At 50.2% G+C, this 17,561-nt stretch overlaps 1 protein-coding gene across 4 annotated transcripts in view; it reads right to left on the reverse strand.

Annotated features, from left to right (window-relative positions):
- Window positions 1-17,561, reverse strand: part of NRP2 (neuropilin 2) — a 117,386-nt gene that overhangs the window by 27,825 nt on the left and 72,000 nt on the right. For 2 of the 4 annotated variants that reach the window (XM_008259015.4, XM_008259017.4), the window contains exons 13-15: window positions 7,541-7,803; window positions 5,923-6,019; window positions 4,778-4,798 (exon numbers count right to left, since the gene is read on the reverse strand). In XM_008259015.4, coding sequence (XP_008257237.1) covers window positions 4,778-4,798; window positions 5,923-6,019; window positions 7,541-7,803 — 381 coding nt within the window. Of the gene's footprint in view, window positions 1-4,762; window positions 4,799-5,922; window positions 6,020-7,540; window positions 7,804-17,561 lie in introns of all 4 variants that reach the window. The other 2 variants (XM_008259014.4, XM_008259016.4) reach the window with 1 other exon arrangement.

Below are 17,561 nucleotides of genomic sequence, written 5' to 3' on the forward strand. Positions count from 1 at the left end.
GATTTGCAGCAAGCAGCAGCTGCGCAGACCCCCGAGACCCCAGGTCCATCTAAAATGCCTCTCAATCCAGAGCCCTGGCTGCCTGGCCTCTGGGACACGTGCCATCTCTTAGTGGTCCCTACGCTGCCTCCTTAACGTTCTTGGAGGGGGAAGCAGTCAGTGGCAAACCTCTTCTGCTGCCCTCAACGGCTGGCCCAGTGGTAACCGGGCAGGGAGGGGCTGTGGCCAGCCTCTGGGACATGTGAGTCTGCGCGTACCAGCGCCATCACAGGTACAGGGTTCCCCGGGATGGGACGGCAGCCATGCAGTCCTGGTTCTCACACCTGAGCACCATCCTCCCCTGCGCAGCAACATCCTAGCCTTCATCTAGCAGCTGTGGACAGGGACGGGGTTCACACAGCACTGCTGCCTATTTGAAAACCTGGCAGGGAAAGGAGTTCTCTGCCTTTCATCAGAGGATTACGCACACGAACGCCATTTAACCCTGTGCGTGTCTCAGAGGGCTTCCAGTACACAGGAATCCAAGGAGAAAGGGAGTTTTGTGGCCAAGCCCAGGTCCTGTGCTATGGGAGGGGTAAAGTCTCTAGGAGGCCAGCCACAGAGCACGAAAGTAGGGCTGGGAGTGGATGGGATGTGATGGGGGACAGACTGGCCAGAGGCACTGGACCCAGCAGAACAAACTCCAGGCCTGGAGCTAAGGTCCATCACCCCTAGTGGGTCTCTCTGCTGCCGGCTACCTTCTGTGCCCACGAGCTGGCTTCGGGTGTTTGCTCTCTCCTAGAACTGTCTGGACACCCAGTGAAGGCCAGGGGACGGGAGTCGTGGTCCTCAGAGAGGGTGTAGATATGGGTACTCCCTTTAGCGTCCATGAGCAGAAGACAGGGATATGAAAACCTTCGCCCTAAGGGCCACCTGCCGCAGGTGCACCGAGCCTGGAATTTCCAGGTGTCTCTAAGAGGTGGGGGTGCAGACGCAGCCTCTGCTCCTGCCATGTGTGGTCAGAGCCCACGGCCCCCAGCACCAACAGAGACCACCACAGACTACTAAAAACAGCTGCCTGGTCCTCACCCACAGAACTCTGACTCGGCTTTATATATTTTTCCTGGCTTCTTTCTTTTTCTTTTATTGAAAAAAAAAAAAAAAAGAAAGCAAAGTATTGTAGGAGGAAATAATCCATCACCTTAATTACACCACTTTGGGGTTCGATTTTTTTTTTTTTTTGTCTTTCCACTTACACACATTTTTTCATTTGTTAGAACTCAGATTCTAAGGACAAATACATGGCAGTATCATGTTTATAGCCATTGCTTTGAAGAAACAGAGAAGGAGAAATGTCCACCCAGGTTACAATGTTTAAAGTATGGCTCAGAACAGCAACAAATGGTCTTTTTGAAAATCACACAACAACATAGTTTATTCAAACTTTTTTCTCTCTTCTCTACACAGTTCCCTTTCTTCTCCGCCGTTCGCTTCCTCACTGACTCATACCCTGGTACACAACCAAAGCGTATACATAAAGCAGAAGACATGGGTGATTTGAATACAAAGAAATGTAGCATGGCAAGAAATCAGGAAGAGGCAGAAAATGAAAAACACCTTGAAATATGAAAGATCAAGAATGCCCAAAGAGCCAGGTCCATGGGCCACTTATATTGCATTTCCCTGAAGATTTACCTGGCACACATTTACTTTTCCTGAAGAATGGGGTTCCGTCTGTCATATGCTTAATTTATAATGGAAAGGAAAATCAACCTTAATTTAAAAAAAAATTCTGGGGCAAGCATTCAGCCTAGAAATTAAGCCACTGGTTGAGATGCCCACATCCTGGGCCTGGGTTCAAGTCCCAGCTCCATTCTCAATTCCAGCTTCTTGCTAATGTGCACCATGGGAGGCAGCAGGTGGTGGCCCAAGTGCTTGGGTCCCTGCCCCCCACATGGGAGACCTGGACTGAGCTCCTAGCTCTTGGCTTCAGCCTGGCCCAGCCTCAGTCACTGTAGGCATTTGGCGAGTCTCTGTTTCTCTCTGTGTGTGTCTCTCTCAAACAAATATACTTTAAAAGAACTTTTTAAAACACGAACAGTGTAATTGCCTATTTTTTTTTTTTTTGACAGGCAGAGTGGACAGTGAGAGAAAGAGACAGAGAGAAAGGTCTTCCTTTGCCGTTGGTTCACCCTCCAATGGCCGCTGCGGCCGGCGCACTGCACTGATCCAGTGGCAGGAGCCAGGCACTTCTCCTGGTCTCCCATGGGGTGCAGGGCCCAAGGACTGGGGCCATCCTCCACTGCACTCCCTGGCCACAGCAGAGAGCTGGCCTGGAAGAGGGGCAACCGGGACAGAATCCGGCGCCCCGACCGGGACTAGAACCCGGTGTGCCGGCGCCGCAAGGCGGAGGATTAGCCTAGTGAGCCGTGGCGCCGGCCGTGTAGTTGCCTATTGTTAGTGGTGTTTCAACATCATCTTCCCAAATCTTGCTTGCCCCAACGTGATTTCTGACTCCCTTTTTTGAGTGAATTGAATGTTCTGAATCAGAGAAGGCTCCGGCTGTGCTGACCAGGAGAGGAACAGAATGCCAGTCACCAGATTAAATGGGACACGTGGCTCCCTTTTCTCTCCGAAACGAAAAGGTTTGCTTGAGTCAAGACACAAAGCTGCATGCTAAGACTGAATGGGCCTCAGCCCTAAAGCAAGAATCCCCACAAGCCTGGCCCTGGGTGCATCTGCCTACCAACTCAAGAGCTCCTCGTAGAAAGTGCCAATGTGATCAGAACTGTGATCCGAGCCTGCCCTCGACTCTGTCTGCAGTTCTTGGCCGAGTCTCTGCTCCCCAAGCCTTGGTTTCCTCCTTTCACGGATGCTCTCCATCTTGCACAACAGCCACTAGCTAATCCATGCAACCTGCTCACTGCCTCTGCACAGCTGCCAGAGCAGCCATCAGGAATGCACTGGAAATTCATACCTCCAACGCTAAGCCCTGTGTTTATTTTGGCTAACTGAGCACTGCTGCTCTGATGAGATTTTATTTATATATTTTGTACCCCAGAACATGACTGGCCTGTACAGCCTCCTGGTATGCACAGCTTCAAGGGGAGTCCATGGGCCCTGGTTTGTTTATTCTCTTACAGAAGCAAAGCACTTAGCCACTGTACTTGTCAGTCACAACCCGACACAGTGTGCAGAGAACAGCGTCTGCGGCAGTTGCTGGCACGTCTTTAACCAGCCTTTCTGGGAGCTCGGAGTCTCCACAAGCCAGAGAGAGTCAGGTGAAACAACACAATCAGGCTTCACTCCACCAGTGCACGTGTTACCTTGGGTCCCGAAGGTTAGAACCCGAATGCAACTGCGATCCAAGTGGTTCAGTTTGGATCTCAGCTTTCCTTCCGATACTTTGCATTTGCATTAGCGTGCATCTCACACCCCGAGGCCACCCGTGTATGGACATGAATGCCCTTAATACTTTAAAATGGGGAGAGGGCTCAGGCTTTGGGGAGGCAAAGACGGGTAAGAAAGAAAGAATGTACAGCCTACATAGCCTTTTCTTCTCTCCTGTTCTGCTGCTTTCTCCCTCCTCGACTGCCTTCGAGCTACGGGTGATAAGTGGCAAATTAGGCGAGATGATTTGGAGTCAGGGAGCACCGGTAGGTGGCAAATCAGAAATTCATCGCTTTCTAGCCAGGAACAGGACAGATTAATGGAAGCGAAGATAACACGTCTAGACGTTGGCTATAAAAATGGCCGCCCTTATCTCTGCAGTGCTGTCACCTATGGGGTGAGTCCCACCAGTACAAACAGGGCGCAGGCACCTTCACAATGGTTTGCATCAATTTCAGTCCCGCAAAGCCTGCCATTAGGTGAGGGCGAGTGTCCTGAGGAGCCTTTCACACTCAGCCAACTGCAGCGAAGAGCTGGGAGTGGCTCCTAAATGGTTAGCATTGGAAACCTGGGTGGAAAGTTCAGCTTTGCCCACTTGCCGGTTGCAAAGAGGGCAAAAGGAAAACTGCACTGCCTTAGACCACCCTGAATATTCCCATCACCCAAGGCTGGAGGCTGCTCCCCACCCCTGCCGTTTTATGGGTGAGACAAGTACCCCAAACCCTCTCCTCACCCTCTGCTCTGCTCTCTGTCCACTTCCTAAGGCAGCAAAGACCTGTTCTGTTTGCCAGCCTGCATTTAAAGGGCTCTAACTCCAGTCACCGAAGGCGCCTCCCTATTCCCTTTACTGGAGAGCAGCTCCTGCATTTGGCAACTGTTCCTTGTGATGATCACTCCTTGGGTCTTTTCCCTGTCTTCCCTCCCAAACCTGCCTGTCAGTGCCCCTCACTGAAGGTTCATTGAGACCGCTGCCTTGGTACCCTAGAACTGGAAAGAAACCATCTTCAGGCTAAAACAAATCATTGCCACCTCATTTCACTTTTAATTTACTACTGATTTCTTCTTTTGGTTCCGTCTTCCCACAGCCTCTCCTTTCTCCTCACTCCTGCATTTTCAGCCTCATTGCTCCCCGTTGGACAATGCAAGGCTCAAAGGTTTATCTGTAACCTATTTGTCTCTATTATAGGTTTCTAAACTTTAATTAAACAAGAGACAGTGCAGCTCTCCATCCCCCTTTCTTGCATCTGCAGGTGTTGTTGGTGCCATCTAGCGGTGGGAAGGTGTGGCATCTAATTTTGCTGCTGAGATTTGTCAAACTGGGAGGTTTATTCCCCCACCAAATTCAGATCACATAGGGAAAGGAAAAGGCATGCAAAAAAAAATTTTTTTTTACCTTTAAAATTCTCACCTGCAAAAGCAGAGATGGGTTCTGAAAAACAAAACAAAACAAAAACCTGACTTAGATAAAAAGAAGAAACAATTGTATGAATATGATGCCAAAGGGTGTTTGTAATACATTATAGAAAGTGCCTCATTTTCTCCTCGTGTCCTGGGCTGTGTCTAACACATAATCATCAGGGGGTTTGGGGGAGTGGAAAGAGATTCTCAAAGTTGCTTTGGAACAAAAAGTCTTTCATAGAGTAATGGGTCCCCAAAGCATTGTAATCAGTCACTTACCACTGATTACTTTCTCAGAGCCAGGATTACTGTTAGATGCCCAGGGCCAGAGAGCTGCCCGAGGGGAATGGGGTGGTCCCTGTTGCTTCTGACATCATCAGGCAACACACACACACACACACACACGATCATATGCCAAAAAAAAGCGCACTTGGTGACTTATTACAGCCACTCTGGTCCTCCCCACCCCCAAAGCAGGGTCTCATTACGTCTTAGTATTTCCCTCTTGCTCTGGGAGTGTCCGTGGCTTTGAAGGGTAATGGTCACGGTGCCCTTGGGGTGACCCCTCCAAATAAAATATGTGCATCTCAGGAGGAAGGTTGTCTGCCTGGCACTTCCAACCCAGGTGGTCACTACGGTCCTTCCTACACTGGTCTCCTGGCACACAACGCACCATCTTATGACTCTTATGGCAAAATCTAACATCTTGGCTCCTAGGCCATAATCTGCTCTGCAGTTCATTCGTGGCAATGAACTACTCAGGTAATTGGGCTATTGCTCTTATATAACACAGACACTATTGTTGCTCACGAGTGAGGGCCTCCATCACCTCCAGCAGATCTTCCCAGCCCATAATTCTGCCTCCTGGCTGCACTTTGCTTAACGTTTTCTTTGTCTGGTGCAGGGGGCGTGGCACCCCGACTCTCCGTATACTTGGAACACTTCTATTTCTGATTGGGATCAGGGATATGAGCCCTTACCTCACCTCCCAGCCCCCCTACCAGGAACGCAGACTGAGATACCCTGATGCCCACTGCTCCCTGCCTACCCACTGGGGAACAAGCGCATTTGAAGATGGCGTGCTGCCTCCTTGCAAACAGCCCAGCCCTTGGCGTCTTACTTGAAGGAGTCACAAAGAGACAGAGATTCTCGTACCCATGCAGTTCTCCAGTGGGACATCAGTGCTTATCCGGATGTCGTCAATGGCGATCTCTCCTGAACGTCCTTTCCCTATCACTCCCTCAAATACAATCTAGAAGGAAAAAGAGAATAAGAGTTGTGGTTAACGGCGCTTCCTGCTGCAAACGGTGCAAAGATGTCTAGTTTTCTGTTCAGTGCAGCACAGGGTGTAGGTATGTGTTCGCGCGCGCATGTGGGTGTATTATTGCACCTGGTACACATCTGTTGGCCACATGGCTACAGCTCTTGAAATCTTAATTTAACAAGAGTTGGTTGAAATCAAATGCATATTTGAGGGGATAAGGAAATATAACAAGGTGATGGATACTGCTGTCCAGTAACTACAATGTATTGATTAAAAGGATCACAATCGGGCTTGTTTAAAGGGGGGGCTGAAATTTCTCTAGCTATTTTTGAGGTTCCTTTCTCATCAATCTTTCAAATGCCCAAACCAGGTACTTGAAAACGCAGAGGACCGGAGCAGGTGGGGGAGCTGTGAGAAACAGAGAGCAAGCTTGACTTGCCGTGCGGGTAACACGGCTTGGTTATCCCACGCTGCCTCGGGACTCCCTCGTTACAACCTGGAGAGGAAGGATTTGTTCTTTCACCAACAGTTTACTAAGCACCTACTATGTGCTAGGCACAAGGATAGCAATGAAACCTACTAAGACTTCTGCTCAGGACAGCTCATTGTCTAGTGGGTGAGACAAACATGCAAACAGTGTGGGAACTTACACTACAATGGGGGAACTTGGGCCTGGGTCACAGGGTCTCAGGATGCCTTACACTGCTAAAGAGAGCGACTGCAGGCTGCACACAGAAGCGCCTCCCTGCTCTGGGGTCTGCACTCATCCCTCATTCTCGCCATCCCCAGGTTCTCTCTGCAAACTCCCACATGTCCTCTGGCAAGTTGAATGAGCAGTTGGCCGCAGCATCACCCATCTGTTGCTGCTCCCGTCTGGGGAGGAGCAGGTGACTGCTCTGGCTGGTGCACAGCCACCTCTACCCAAGTTGCAGCCACAGCTGTGCCTGCCCATCTGTGCCTCAGTCTCTTGCTTGTGGCACAGAAATAACAGAACTCGAGTCCTGGGGCTGATGAGAGAGAAAATACTCATCTAGGGCTCTGGCAGATCTGCTGGCTGCAGACCAGCGGCTTCCTGGGACCTGCTCCCCAGGTCAGGTCTGGCAGGTCACCTGCAGGCCCTCCTGGGCTCCTTGGGGCCCAGCAGGCCCTGTCCCTTGTGTGTACGGGGTTTGTTTGTGTTTATTTCCCTGGCTTCCGTGTGCCTTTGTCAGTCTACCTGATAGCAATCTAAAATAAAATGGAGCAAAGAAACATTTGTTGGAGAAGATTTCAGCAATATAAAAGGCAATAGGAGGAACAAAGAACCAAGTCTGGGTGTAGAGATAGGCACATTCTGAATAACAAATAAGAGTGTCATTTAGTTGCCATGGCAACGTGAGAAACACAATGAAAACAGTGGTGCTTAACCACGTCCCCTAATGATGAATGGGCACAGCCCTTTGAAATATTGAAACGCTGATCACCAGGGCTCCCTGGGATCTACGCCCCCCACTGCCTTTGCCTCCCCACCTGGTACTCCATGTCGTAGCTGGGCAGGATGATGCGCCCCTGCTTCCACTCGCCGCCCTGGTCCTCACGGATGACCCACAGGAGCTTGCTCTCCTGGCTGGCTTCCCGCACCACCTGCAGCGCCACCCCGCGGCCGCCCGTGGCTTGGTACTGGAACTCCATGCACACGGGACTCCGGGGCAGGTGGACAGGAGGGCTGATGAGTCTGGCGTACTGGCCCTCTCGTCCGCCGTCACTCTGCAGCCGCAAGAAGTTCCTGTCGTCTGGGGAAATAAACCCAAACAGAGGTTCTTGGTTAAATGCTTGGGAAGGACACCTGTTGGCAGCTGTGGCGCCTCCAGGGGAAAGCTGTGGCTGCAGTTTGGGTGTCTTTCATTTGCGTTCCATTCTCCAGGCTCAGTATCCCTTTCTCTCTCTCTTTTTTTAAAAGATTTCTTTATTTGAAAGGCAGAGGAATGGGGGAGGGAGAGGCTGGGCACTGTCCAAATGGAAGGCATTAAAACCTTCTGTTGCCACCCGAGCTACCAGATGACGCCAGGGCTCCAATGATGGCAGCTCGGAAGCGCAGGTTCACTGCAAAGCAGGACCAGCGTTGGGGCTAGGATCATGATCTAGGGGGCCTGACGCTCCACTCCCTTCCTATGCACCCTGGGGAGGCCTGAACCTGGCCTTTCTCAGTCAGTCTCACACGCCACCGATGAGAAAGGCACTGTCTTTAACAAAGTCCACATGTTTAACAGAATAGACACGTTCTGGGAGATTGAGGGCTCGCCAGCCCAAACATCTAGAGAACTGCCCTTTTGGCTGATTGGTTGCAAATTCATCAGACACTCCTGGGGAAGACCCGGGTCTCCTGTAGACACAGGTGCAGGGAACATTCTGACCACTTTGCACAGAGAGCAGGATGGCATTTGAGAAGGAAACCTTGCTACTGCCTCTTCCCAGACTGAAACACGGGGCCTCTTAGGCTGAATGCTTGTACATGATGCCAGGACTGCTTTTAAACTACATACCCAGCAAAGAATGTGGGCAGGTCAGATGCCTTAGGCTCATGCTAATGTGATGCCATGTTAACCTGAGACAGGTGCACAGATCGTCCTAACTCAGCAGGGACTGTGAACATCCTGGACTAGCCAGAGAAGGACGTGGGAGGACTGCGGAGCTCTGAGTCAACCCAGCACTCCCTGGACCCGTGGTCTGCCAGTGTTCCTCCTGCTGACGTCATCTTTCCAGGTGAGAGCTGAGCCCAGGACAGATTCAGCTGGCCCAGACACAGCCCCTTCCTCCCCAACTCCCCAGCTGCTGCATCAGCTGCCCTAGGCTCCCCTACCAACCCCCTTCCCGTTCGACTCTCAGGATTACTGCTTCAGAAACTACCCTTCCCTGGAGTCAGATTGGACTAATTTAGGATGCCTATGTGGGATTCCAGTGTGTGCCTCCTCCACCATCCAGAGCCATATCTGTCCACACACCCCACACACCATGTGACTCCTTCAAGGCCAAGATCAGCACAGATTACGAAAAAGTAGCTCTCCCCAGGAGAGGATTTTGGTAGCAGTGATCTATCGAGGGAGGAAACACCAGGGCCATACACAGACACTCAAAAGATCTTCTAAACCTGTGCTTCCCCTATCAGATCCTATTACGACTGTTATTAATGATAATTATAATTCACGTTTGCATAATGCCTTTCAGGTTACAGAGAGCCTTCCTATGCATTATTTCATTTTATCCGTGCAACGGAGTTGTGAGCCAGGACTTATTCACCTGCCTGTGTACCTGGTGAAGACACTGAAATTCAGAGAGGCCCTGGGGCTTGGTCTGAGGGAGAGAGGCTAGGCAGAGGGTAGAGCTGGAATTCCCCATCATCGTGCAGGAAGCTTTTCATGCCAGCTGCACTGCACAGGAGCTGTGCCCCAAGTCCTTGCCATCAATCATACCCTGCGGCCAACTGGCTTCCCCACCGTGTCCACTGCTGCCTTTGCTCTTACCTGTAGCTCCCCCCCACCTCTCCCACCTCTTCTGCTTGGTCTCCTCCTAACCAGTAACATTAACCGTTCTGACACATGCAGTGTTCTTTGCCCTCTTCTTTCCATGACTCTAGCGTTTACTGAGGGTACCACTGATTTCACCTTGTTTTTTTCCAAAGGGCGCAAGGCCATGTTCTGTGGATTTCTGCAGGTTGCCATCCACTGCCAGGCACTGTAATTTAACTGTATCATGCAAGTGTTTCCTAACACTAGGGTTATATCGTAAGGTCCTGGTCTCAGGCAGATGAGGTCCAATAGGCAGGTATAAAACTGCTGCTTCCCCCTACCCCTGGATAGTGGTATTCTATACCTATAAGTCTCTGCTCAGGACAGTTTTGCTCCCGGGAATAAATGACTGAATAACCAGTGAATCAACAGTTGACAATACAGAGAGACAGGAGGCTTTACCTGAAGACCCAAGACCTGGTGGGGGGGAGTCAGCGGGTTATCCTCAGGTTCACAAAATCCTCCACAGTTCCCTGCCCCTTCTAAGCCACCAACGGTGAACTAATATGGACAGAGGAGCTGTGCAGGAGGCCAGCTGAGACCCCAGCGAGAGGCCCCTCCCGAAGGCTCCCGCACTGCCGGTCATTTCCAAACCCTTCCTGCTTCCGCCTCGTATCCGAAAGAAAGCAGATTTCAGAGACTTCTTATTCAGCCTCTTCCTTTACAGTTTCACAAATAAGACCTACTTGCTGCCTGAGAATTGTCTGGCAGAAATACTGTCGCTCGTGTGAATTTACATTCTTTATCAGCAGGGGAATCATCGCCTAGCGGTTGGAATTTGGTACGTAAGATGCGAGTGGAGGTGTGAGGAAGCAGGGTGGCTGGATTTCATCCGGGTCCCTTCTAGTGCCTCTACTGCTACTAGAACGCCAGGCACAGGTGGGCCAGAGGTTTCAGGGCCTGCCTCCTGCAGGGACCCTAGGTAGCCCCCTCCCCTTGCCTGCTCTTCCCCCTCTTCTCTGCCCCCCTCTCTCACAATAAGATGATAATCACTATGCATGATTTAAAGGCCCACTGCAAGGCCCGGGAGTTAATGCTGGTGGCGTGCTAGGCACGGGCAGCTGAGGGATCATAATTCAGCGCTGACATCTGAGCTAATCCACCAGTTCGCAGAATCTCCAGACAAGCAGGCCTCTGGATTTCACTTAGTTAAATCACTTGTGCCCCACTTGTCTGTTAAGTGCTATGAGCTCCGGGGAAGAAAGATGATATGTAAATTTAAGGAATTAGCAGTAGACATCAGGCAGAGGGGCACTGAGCTGCAAAATGTCCCTGCCTGTCACTGAGCGAGGGCTGATTAGGACCAGGGACATCATGAAGGAATGAGTCAGGCCAGGATATGCTCAAGGAAGGGAGAGGGAAAGCAACGGGGAGGAAGGTGGAAAAATCGAGAACCTACAATGTGCCTGCCACTGCATTGGAGGTTTTATCTACCTTATCACATGTAATCATCCCTGGGATACTTGCCCTAGTTTCTCAATTTTTATCAGAAAAGACACTGAGGCTCAGAGAATTAAAGTAATACATCTAAGACCACCATTAGGGAGAGTGATGAGAGTAGGATTTGAACCCTGCTTCAACTGGGAAAGCTTGCCGGAGCTTGGCCTCTCGTCTGGGATGGAATGCATCCCTGGTGCTCCCTTATCTGTTAAGGCCTCAGCTTTGCATCTGCAAAATGGATATAATACCAGACTTATCGCACAGGGCAGGGGGAAGGAATAAATGACCCATGCAAAGCATGCTGCACACCCACAGGGACATAGTAAGTGCTCACTAAAAGCTGTCATTATCATTACTGACACTGCATATGTTTGCCTTTATTTTATTTGGAAAGAAAACGGGTAAAAAGGCCATTCCAAGACTCAGAAGGAAGCATGGTTTAGTCTGCAGATGACACAGATGTTTTCTGGAATCAGACGGGTTCCCCAGGTGTGCCCTACCCAGAAGCCCACCCACCCTGTGTTGTTTACCACGTGTGCCTTGTGTGCATCGACAATCAAGGAAATCGAATGCTACATGATCCTGGAGCAGGAGTGGGTCCTCCAGTGACCCCGGAGAGCAGGCCAGCCCCGCCTCACAGAGGAACCAGGCCTAAAACGTGCCCAGCCTGGCTTTCCACACTTCACTCCCCGCTCTGCAGAGAAGGCGTTTCCATAGGCCACATTACCACCGTGTTCCTAGCTCGCAACCCGAACTGTCAGGAACTTCTTCAGTTCAGCTTTAAGTTTTCCTGCTGTCATTGAGACATATTTCCTCCTCTCCGTAATGGAGCACAGCCAGTGTCCGGTTACCGACTTAGAAACATTCTCACTCATAGAGAATTAAGCCCCTGAGTCTTTGCTTCCCCAGGAAACGCAACCCTTGCCCCTTTACATGCCCATGGCTTTGGTTCTAAGTGCTGGGTCCCCACTGACCCCTCTTCCAAACTCAACACTTCGCCTGCCGTAAGTCATGGCACTCACACATAGATACGGAGACGAGAAGAACCCATCCCCCAGATGGACTATCCCAGCTGACGAGCTACTACTGTCAAAAGAGCACGTTCCAAGCACACAGTGGCTGTCGCTATTTGGTGGAAAAAAGGGCGGGCATGGCATGGGGCAGGTGGAGCTCCTTTACTGATGTACCTGATTCTCACGGAAAAGCCCTCTGGCTTGTTAAGAAATACAATTGCCCAGCTAGGAATCAGCCCTGCCCGGCTGGAAGCTGTTGCCTTCTTGTTCCCGAAGCTGCCGGCTGCGATGCCGGCAATGGAGAGCTTCCAACAAAAAGACAATGGAAAGGAAATATGTTTAGCTGCTGAAAGAGAGCGAAGAAATAATGTCCCAGAGATACAACCCCTGTCCTCCTGGGCCTGACGTATTTGGGAGGCATTTTGCTGGGCCCTTGACTCAAAACATCTGTTGTTGCCAATGACACAGGGAAAACAATCGCATGGGAATGAACAACAGGAGTTCAGAAGGGTGGGGAGGAAGTGCAGAGCGCAGGGTCGTTCGGGCGGTTTAACCTGCTGCTCTCTCCAGAAAGGGTCTCTTGATATTTCACCTGGCGATTTACGGCTCCATCTGGCTTCAGCTGCTTGAGTGTCCCACGGACACGTGACCACGGCTGGCCTCACAGCAATGGAATCAGTTGTGTCTACACCTTACCAAACCCCAAAATAAATCACCAGCTTGATCCCCCTGGCTATCGCAAAGCCAAACACACCATCTGTCCAACACACACATCTCCTGGCTAGCATCTTGCCCTCCTACTAGAACCACCATCTGAAAGAATATTTAGGGCTGCAGGAGATGTAGTCTCTTTGTATAGGTCATACTTAAAACATGAGTCAGCCACTCAGCTGGCCTCCCAAGGTCAGTGCACTTCGGCAAAGGTCTTGAACAACCGGTTAAGGGGAACGGTGACTTGAGATGCACTCGGTCGGCAGGATGTGCTCAAGGTTTACGCTAGAACACTTTGTGGTTATTTCAGATTGCGGGCCTGGTCTTTGCAGCAGTCTACCGAGCGCTGTTTCTCAGTAGGTCACGAAAGGTTTTGCCACTGAGACAGCTTTGTTATCACTCTGCCCCTTCGTTATCAACCCACGGCTGCCTGGGACCTCAACCCACCGTGGCTTTCAGCAAGAACAGCTAACAGCTTCCCTCCGCCAATGTCTTTGCTACAAAGCCATTTCCCAACATTTCTTCAAGAAGGGCCTCCGCTCTTTCCTCTTCCAGCTGAAATGACCCCTTGACGGCTGGCTGGCTTTTAGCCACGCTGTTCCTGGTCTGTCGTTATCCATCACAGTCCACAGCCCCAGCAGTTTCTATTCTTTTTTTTTTTAACAAAACATGCTAATTTTACTACTTTGTCATACACTGGCAACCTCCTTAGAAAAGTAGGACTCATGTGTCCATTATATACACTATATACACAGTCAAACAAAATGCCCAGTACTGGAAAACGTCTGAAAGCATCCCAGGTAGGAACACACCAGTTATATGACCTTTTACAGTTCCTTGCCTTCCACCTCCTCCCAACCACGGGGCAAGCACAGGTTGTACCAGGCCAAGCGGTTTCTCTCCTTGCATTTGCAGTGACTGTGCTGCAGCCCAACCACGGCAGCCACTTCCAAGAGGCACTTCAGCCTAGCACCCGACTCGGGCTGTGGATCGCCGCTGCCAGCCGGCCCACCTAGTCTTTTGAACTCAGAGAGTCGCTTTTTAATTCCCAGCCACCACTATCTCACTGTCAGAAATCAAGCCCATCATAAGTGAGTTCCCTCATTAATTATTTCCTTTGATTTCTCCACAACCATCTATCCACCATACCCACCCACACTTCGCTTAATCTCTTGTGAACATTCAAAATGAATCACAGCTCTGGACTTTCACTCTAATAGAGTTTATTCAATGGCCCAGTCTGTACCAAAACAGCCCCAATGAAGAGTTAACAAGTCTCCACGTACATCTGAAATAGAAACCATTTGTAAAATCCAATTATTTCATAACATTAGGATCCTTGACTCTCTCCTACTTAAGCTAGTTTTTGTGTTTCTTTTTTTAAAAAAAATTATTTATTTATTTTAAAGGCCAAGTGACAGAGAGAAAGAGGGAAGGTTGGAGAAATCTTCCATCTGGTAGTTCATTCCCCTTAATGGATGCAATGGCTGGGGTTGGGCCAGGCTAAAGCCAGGATCCTGGAACTCCATCTGGGTCTCCCACATGGATGGCAGGGACCCAAGTACATACACCATCATCTGCTGCTTTCCGAGCACATTAGCAGAGAGCTGGATCAGAAATGGAGTAGTATGATAGGGATGATGGCCTCGCAGGTGGCAGCTTAACCTGCTGTGCCACAACACTGACCTCTTGAGTTACTTTTCGAACCCAAAGTAAGGGTTCTTTCAGTCCCATAAATGTGTGCTCCAGTAGCCACAGCTTGGTCCTTTCATAATGACAAACTGTTTCCTGTCTCATCCCTGACAATAGCAATAGTGACAATAGCAATAACAAACATTAATGCTATTACTTAGTATTCACTTAGCATGTTCTTTTTTTAAAAGAAGGAGTGCAGTAATCTTTACAAATTTATACTCTATTTATTTGAAAGGCAGAGAGACACAGAGAGAGCCAGAGCCAGAGAGACAAAGAGAGATCTTACATCCACTGGTTTGCTCCCCAAATGCCCACAATGGCTGAGATGAGTCCAGGCTAAAGCTCTGAGACCAGACTCCATCTGGGTCTCCCAAGTGGGTGGCAGGGACCTACTTGAGCCATCACCCATAGACTCCAGGGTGTACATTAACAGGAAGCTGGAATCAGGAATGGAGCTGGGACTCGAGGCCAGGCACTCTGGTAGGAACTGCAGGTGTCCCAAGCAGCACCTTAACTGCTGCACCAAATGCCCACCCCAGGGTGCTCTTTTTGACTGATTAGAGTAGATTCAACCCATCAAATGCTATGTTATTTGCTTCTGTGACTATGGTTGCTCAGAGAGGCAGAATGGCACAATGATAAAAATACCAGCCACTCTTACAGAGAAGATACACCCTCTTATCACTTGCTTCTTGGTTTACACCAGACCAAGGACCGACAGCATCAGCAAGTGCCCTGGAGGTTGCTCTTGTATCAATTGTCCAAAGACTTTAGAGCAGTGCTGTCCAACATTCTAAGACAATGGACACGTTCTACACAGGGATACTTCAGGAAATTCCTGCAGAAATGGAACTAAATGCTAAGTTTATTTGGGTGCAAAAGAATTTTGAAATCCAGGCATAGTTTTCTCATATCATGCATTTCCCAGGAACCTTTTGAAGACCCCTGTATATGCATTGACCAGTGTACTGTGGCCATTGTGCCCTTGAGAAGTGGCTAGTAAGCAGCAGAACAGAAGTTATGGGTGGATTCATTTTAATTAGCTGAAGTTTTAATAGCCACATGTGGCTAATAGCTATCACAGTAAACACTGTAGCTCTGAATATGTGGGCCCACCCTTTTATCTCAAGGAGCTGCCTCCTTCCCGATAGATCTGCACCCCATCATGTCAAAACTGAAAACTCAAAATACCAGGAAGAAAAACATGCCATGCCAGCTCCTGCTCAGGGACACATTTTTTGTCACTGGAGCCACAGAGAGGAGCCACCGGCTTCCGAGAAAACACCACCAGCAGGGGTCACTGAAGCTGGAACGGGGTCCCCAGGGGCTGGTGTGAGCACACTCCAGGCAGCTAAGCCACAAGCAGAGGGCTATAAAAAGGCGTTCCAAGTGGCTTGAAAGACTGCGTGGAAAAACAAAAGTGGGGGAGTGAAACCAGTGGGTGTCCCGTCAGCCTTAAGCAACCATTACCACTGGCCAAGGGAACAGAGCTAATTGCTGACTTTAAAAGGAGCAGGAAAAAAAAAAAAAAAAAAAAAGGAAAACACGAGAAAACAAGGACATCAGAAAATATCCAAGGAATGTGAGCAGTTTCCTGCGATGCTTCTGATGCAGTTGTCTGCGCACGCTGTCACCCTTCTCTGCAGCCCTAGGCCCCCTGCACTGGGCACAGGCACCTCCCTTCTTTAATTCAGTGACTCCCATTTATCTACTAAGGGCACGGGGCACAAGCCGCTCTCAGAGAGGGCTCCTCTTTGAGGGATGCCCGGTGTGAATGTCGGTGACACAGCAGCCCTCAGGTCTGAGGGAGGAGCTGCCACTCTGAACCCATTAGCGTTTGCCCTGCCCCTAACCACGCACAGCTGTTTTCTTTCTCCCAGCTGCTCCCCTCAGGGTCTCCCTCCACCCCTGCTTTTGAAGAAGAAGGAGAAGAAGAAAGGACCACCCTGAACAGAAACTGCTTTCTATTTTCTGCTTAAAGCCTGGTCCCGGGTTGTGTCAGCAGAAGAAACACAGGAAATATGGAAATCGGTGTTTTAAGTCATCGGAGGATACAGAGGAGGGTTCTGAGAACAATCTTATGATTTTGTTTCCCCGAGGCAGGTGACAAGTGCCACTTTTTCAAACTTTAGGGATTCTGATTTCCTTCTCAGTATCTTACGGGAGGAGCAACATGAATCCAGCGGTTCGTGATGGCCTGAATTTCCTCTGTCCCCCATCCACGCAGCCAAACGTTGGCGTTCGGCCTGCTTGCTGAGCTCTGAAGAGCCCTCCCAAACCGCAGGCTGGGCTGAACCCACCGCAGTGAGGGCAAAGCTGAGAATTTCCAACCAGCAGCAAGGGTCAGCCGCCGGGGCCTCTAGGTGGGTGCCAGGCCCTGACCACGAGGAGGCGGAGGAGGGCAAAGGTTCAGAGGCCAAGGCCAGGCTCCAGGGAGGTAACCTCAGCTCTCCCAGAACTGCTATCTGTTTATTGGTGGCCCTGTAGCTTGGGCAGGGCTGGCTTCTGATCGTCTTGGATTAGAATTTTCTGTTTAGCAGGGTGCAAGGGAGGCAGCCCGAGTCAGTGGAAAGAACTTGAAGGCAGGTGCCATAAAGCCCAGCAAATGGCCCAGGCTGTAGAGGAGCCACGTCTACAGCTCTTTATTCAAAGCGCATCTGCCGAGCTTCACTTTATCCACACACCTCGCAGACACACGCGCCCCCATGCACAGAAACCACACCCACTCAAAAGCAAGCACACTAGGGGCCGGCGCTGTGGTGTAGTGGGTGAAGCCAACGCCTGCAGTGCCAGTATCCTATATGGGCACCGGTTCTAGTCCAGCTGCTCCACTTCTGATCCAGCTCTCTGCAAAAGCCTGGGAAAGCTGTAAAAGACGGCCCAAGTCCTTGGGCCCCTACACCTGCATGGGAGACCTGGAGGAAGCTCCTGGCTCCTGGCTTCAGATCAGCTCAGCTCCGACCATTGCAGCCATTTGGGGAGTGAACCAGCAGATGGAAGACTTTCTCTCTCTCTGCCTCTACCTCTCTGTAACTCTGCTTTCAAATAAAATGACTACATCTTAAAAAAAAAAAAGGCATGCACACTTAGTAAGCACACACACACACTTGTACCCCTACAACCTTT

Source organism: Oryctolagus cuniculus, chromosome 3 (assembly GCF_964237555.1).
Source record: "Oryctolagus cuniculus chromosome 3, mOryCun1.1, whole genome shotgun sequence".
NCBI classification, from domain to species: domain Eukaryota; kingdom Metazoa; phylum Chordata; class Mammalia; order Lagomorpha; family Leporidae; genus Oryctolagus; species Oryctolagus cuniculus.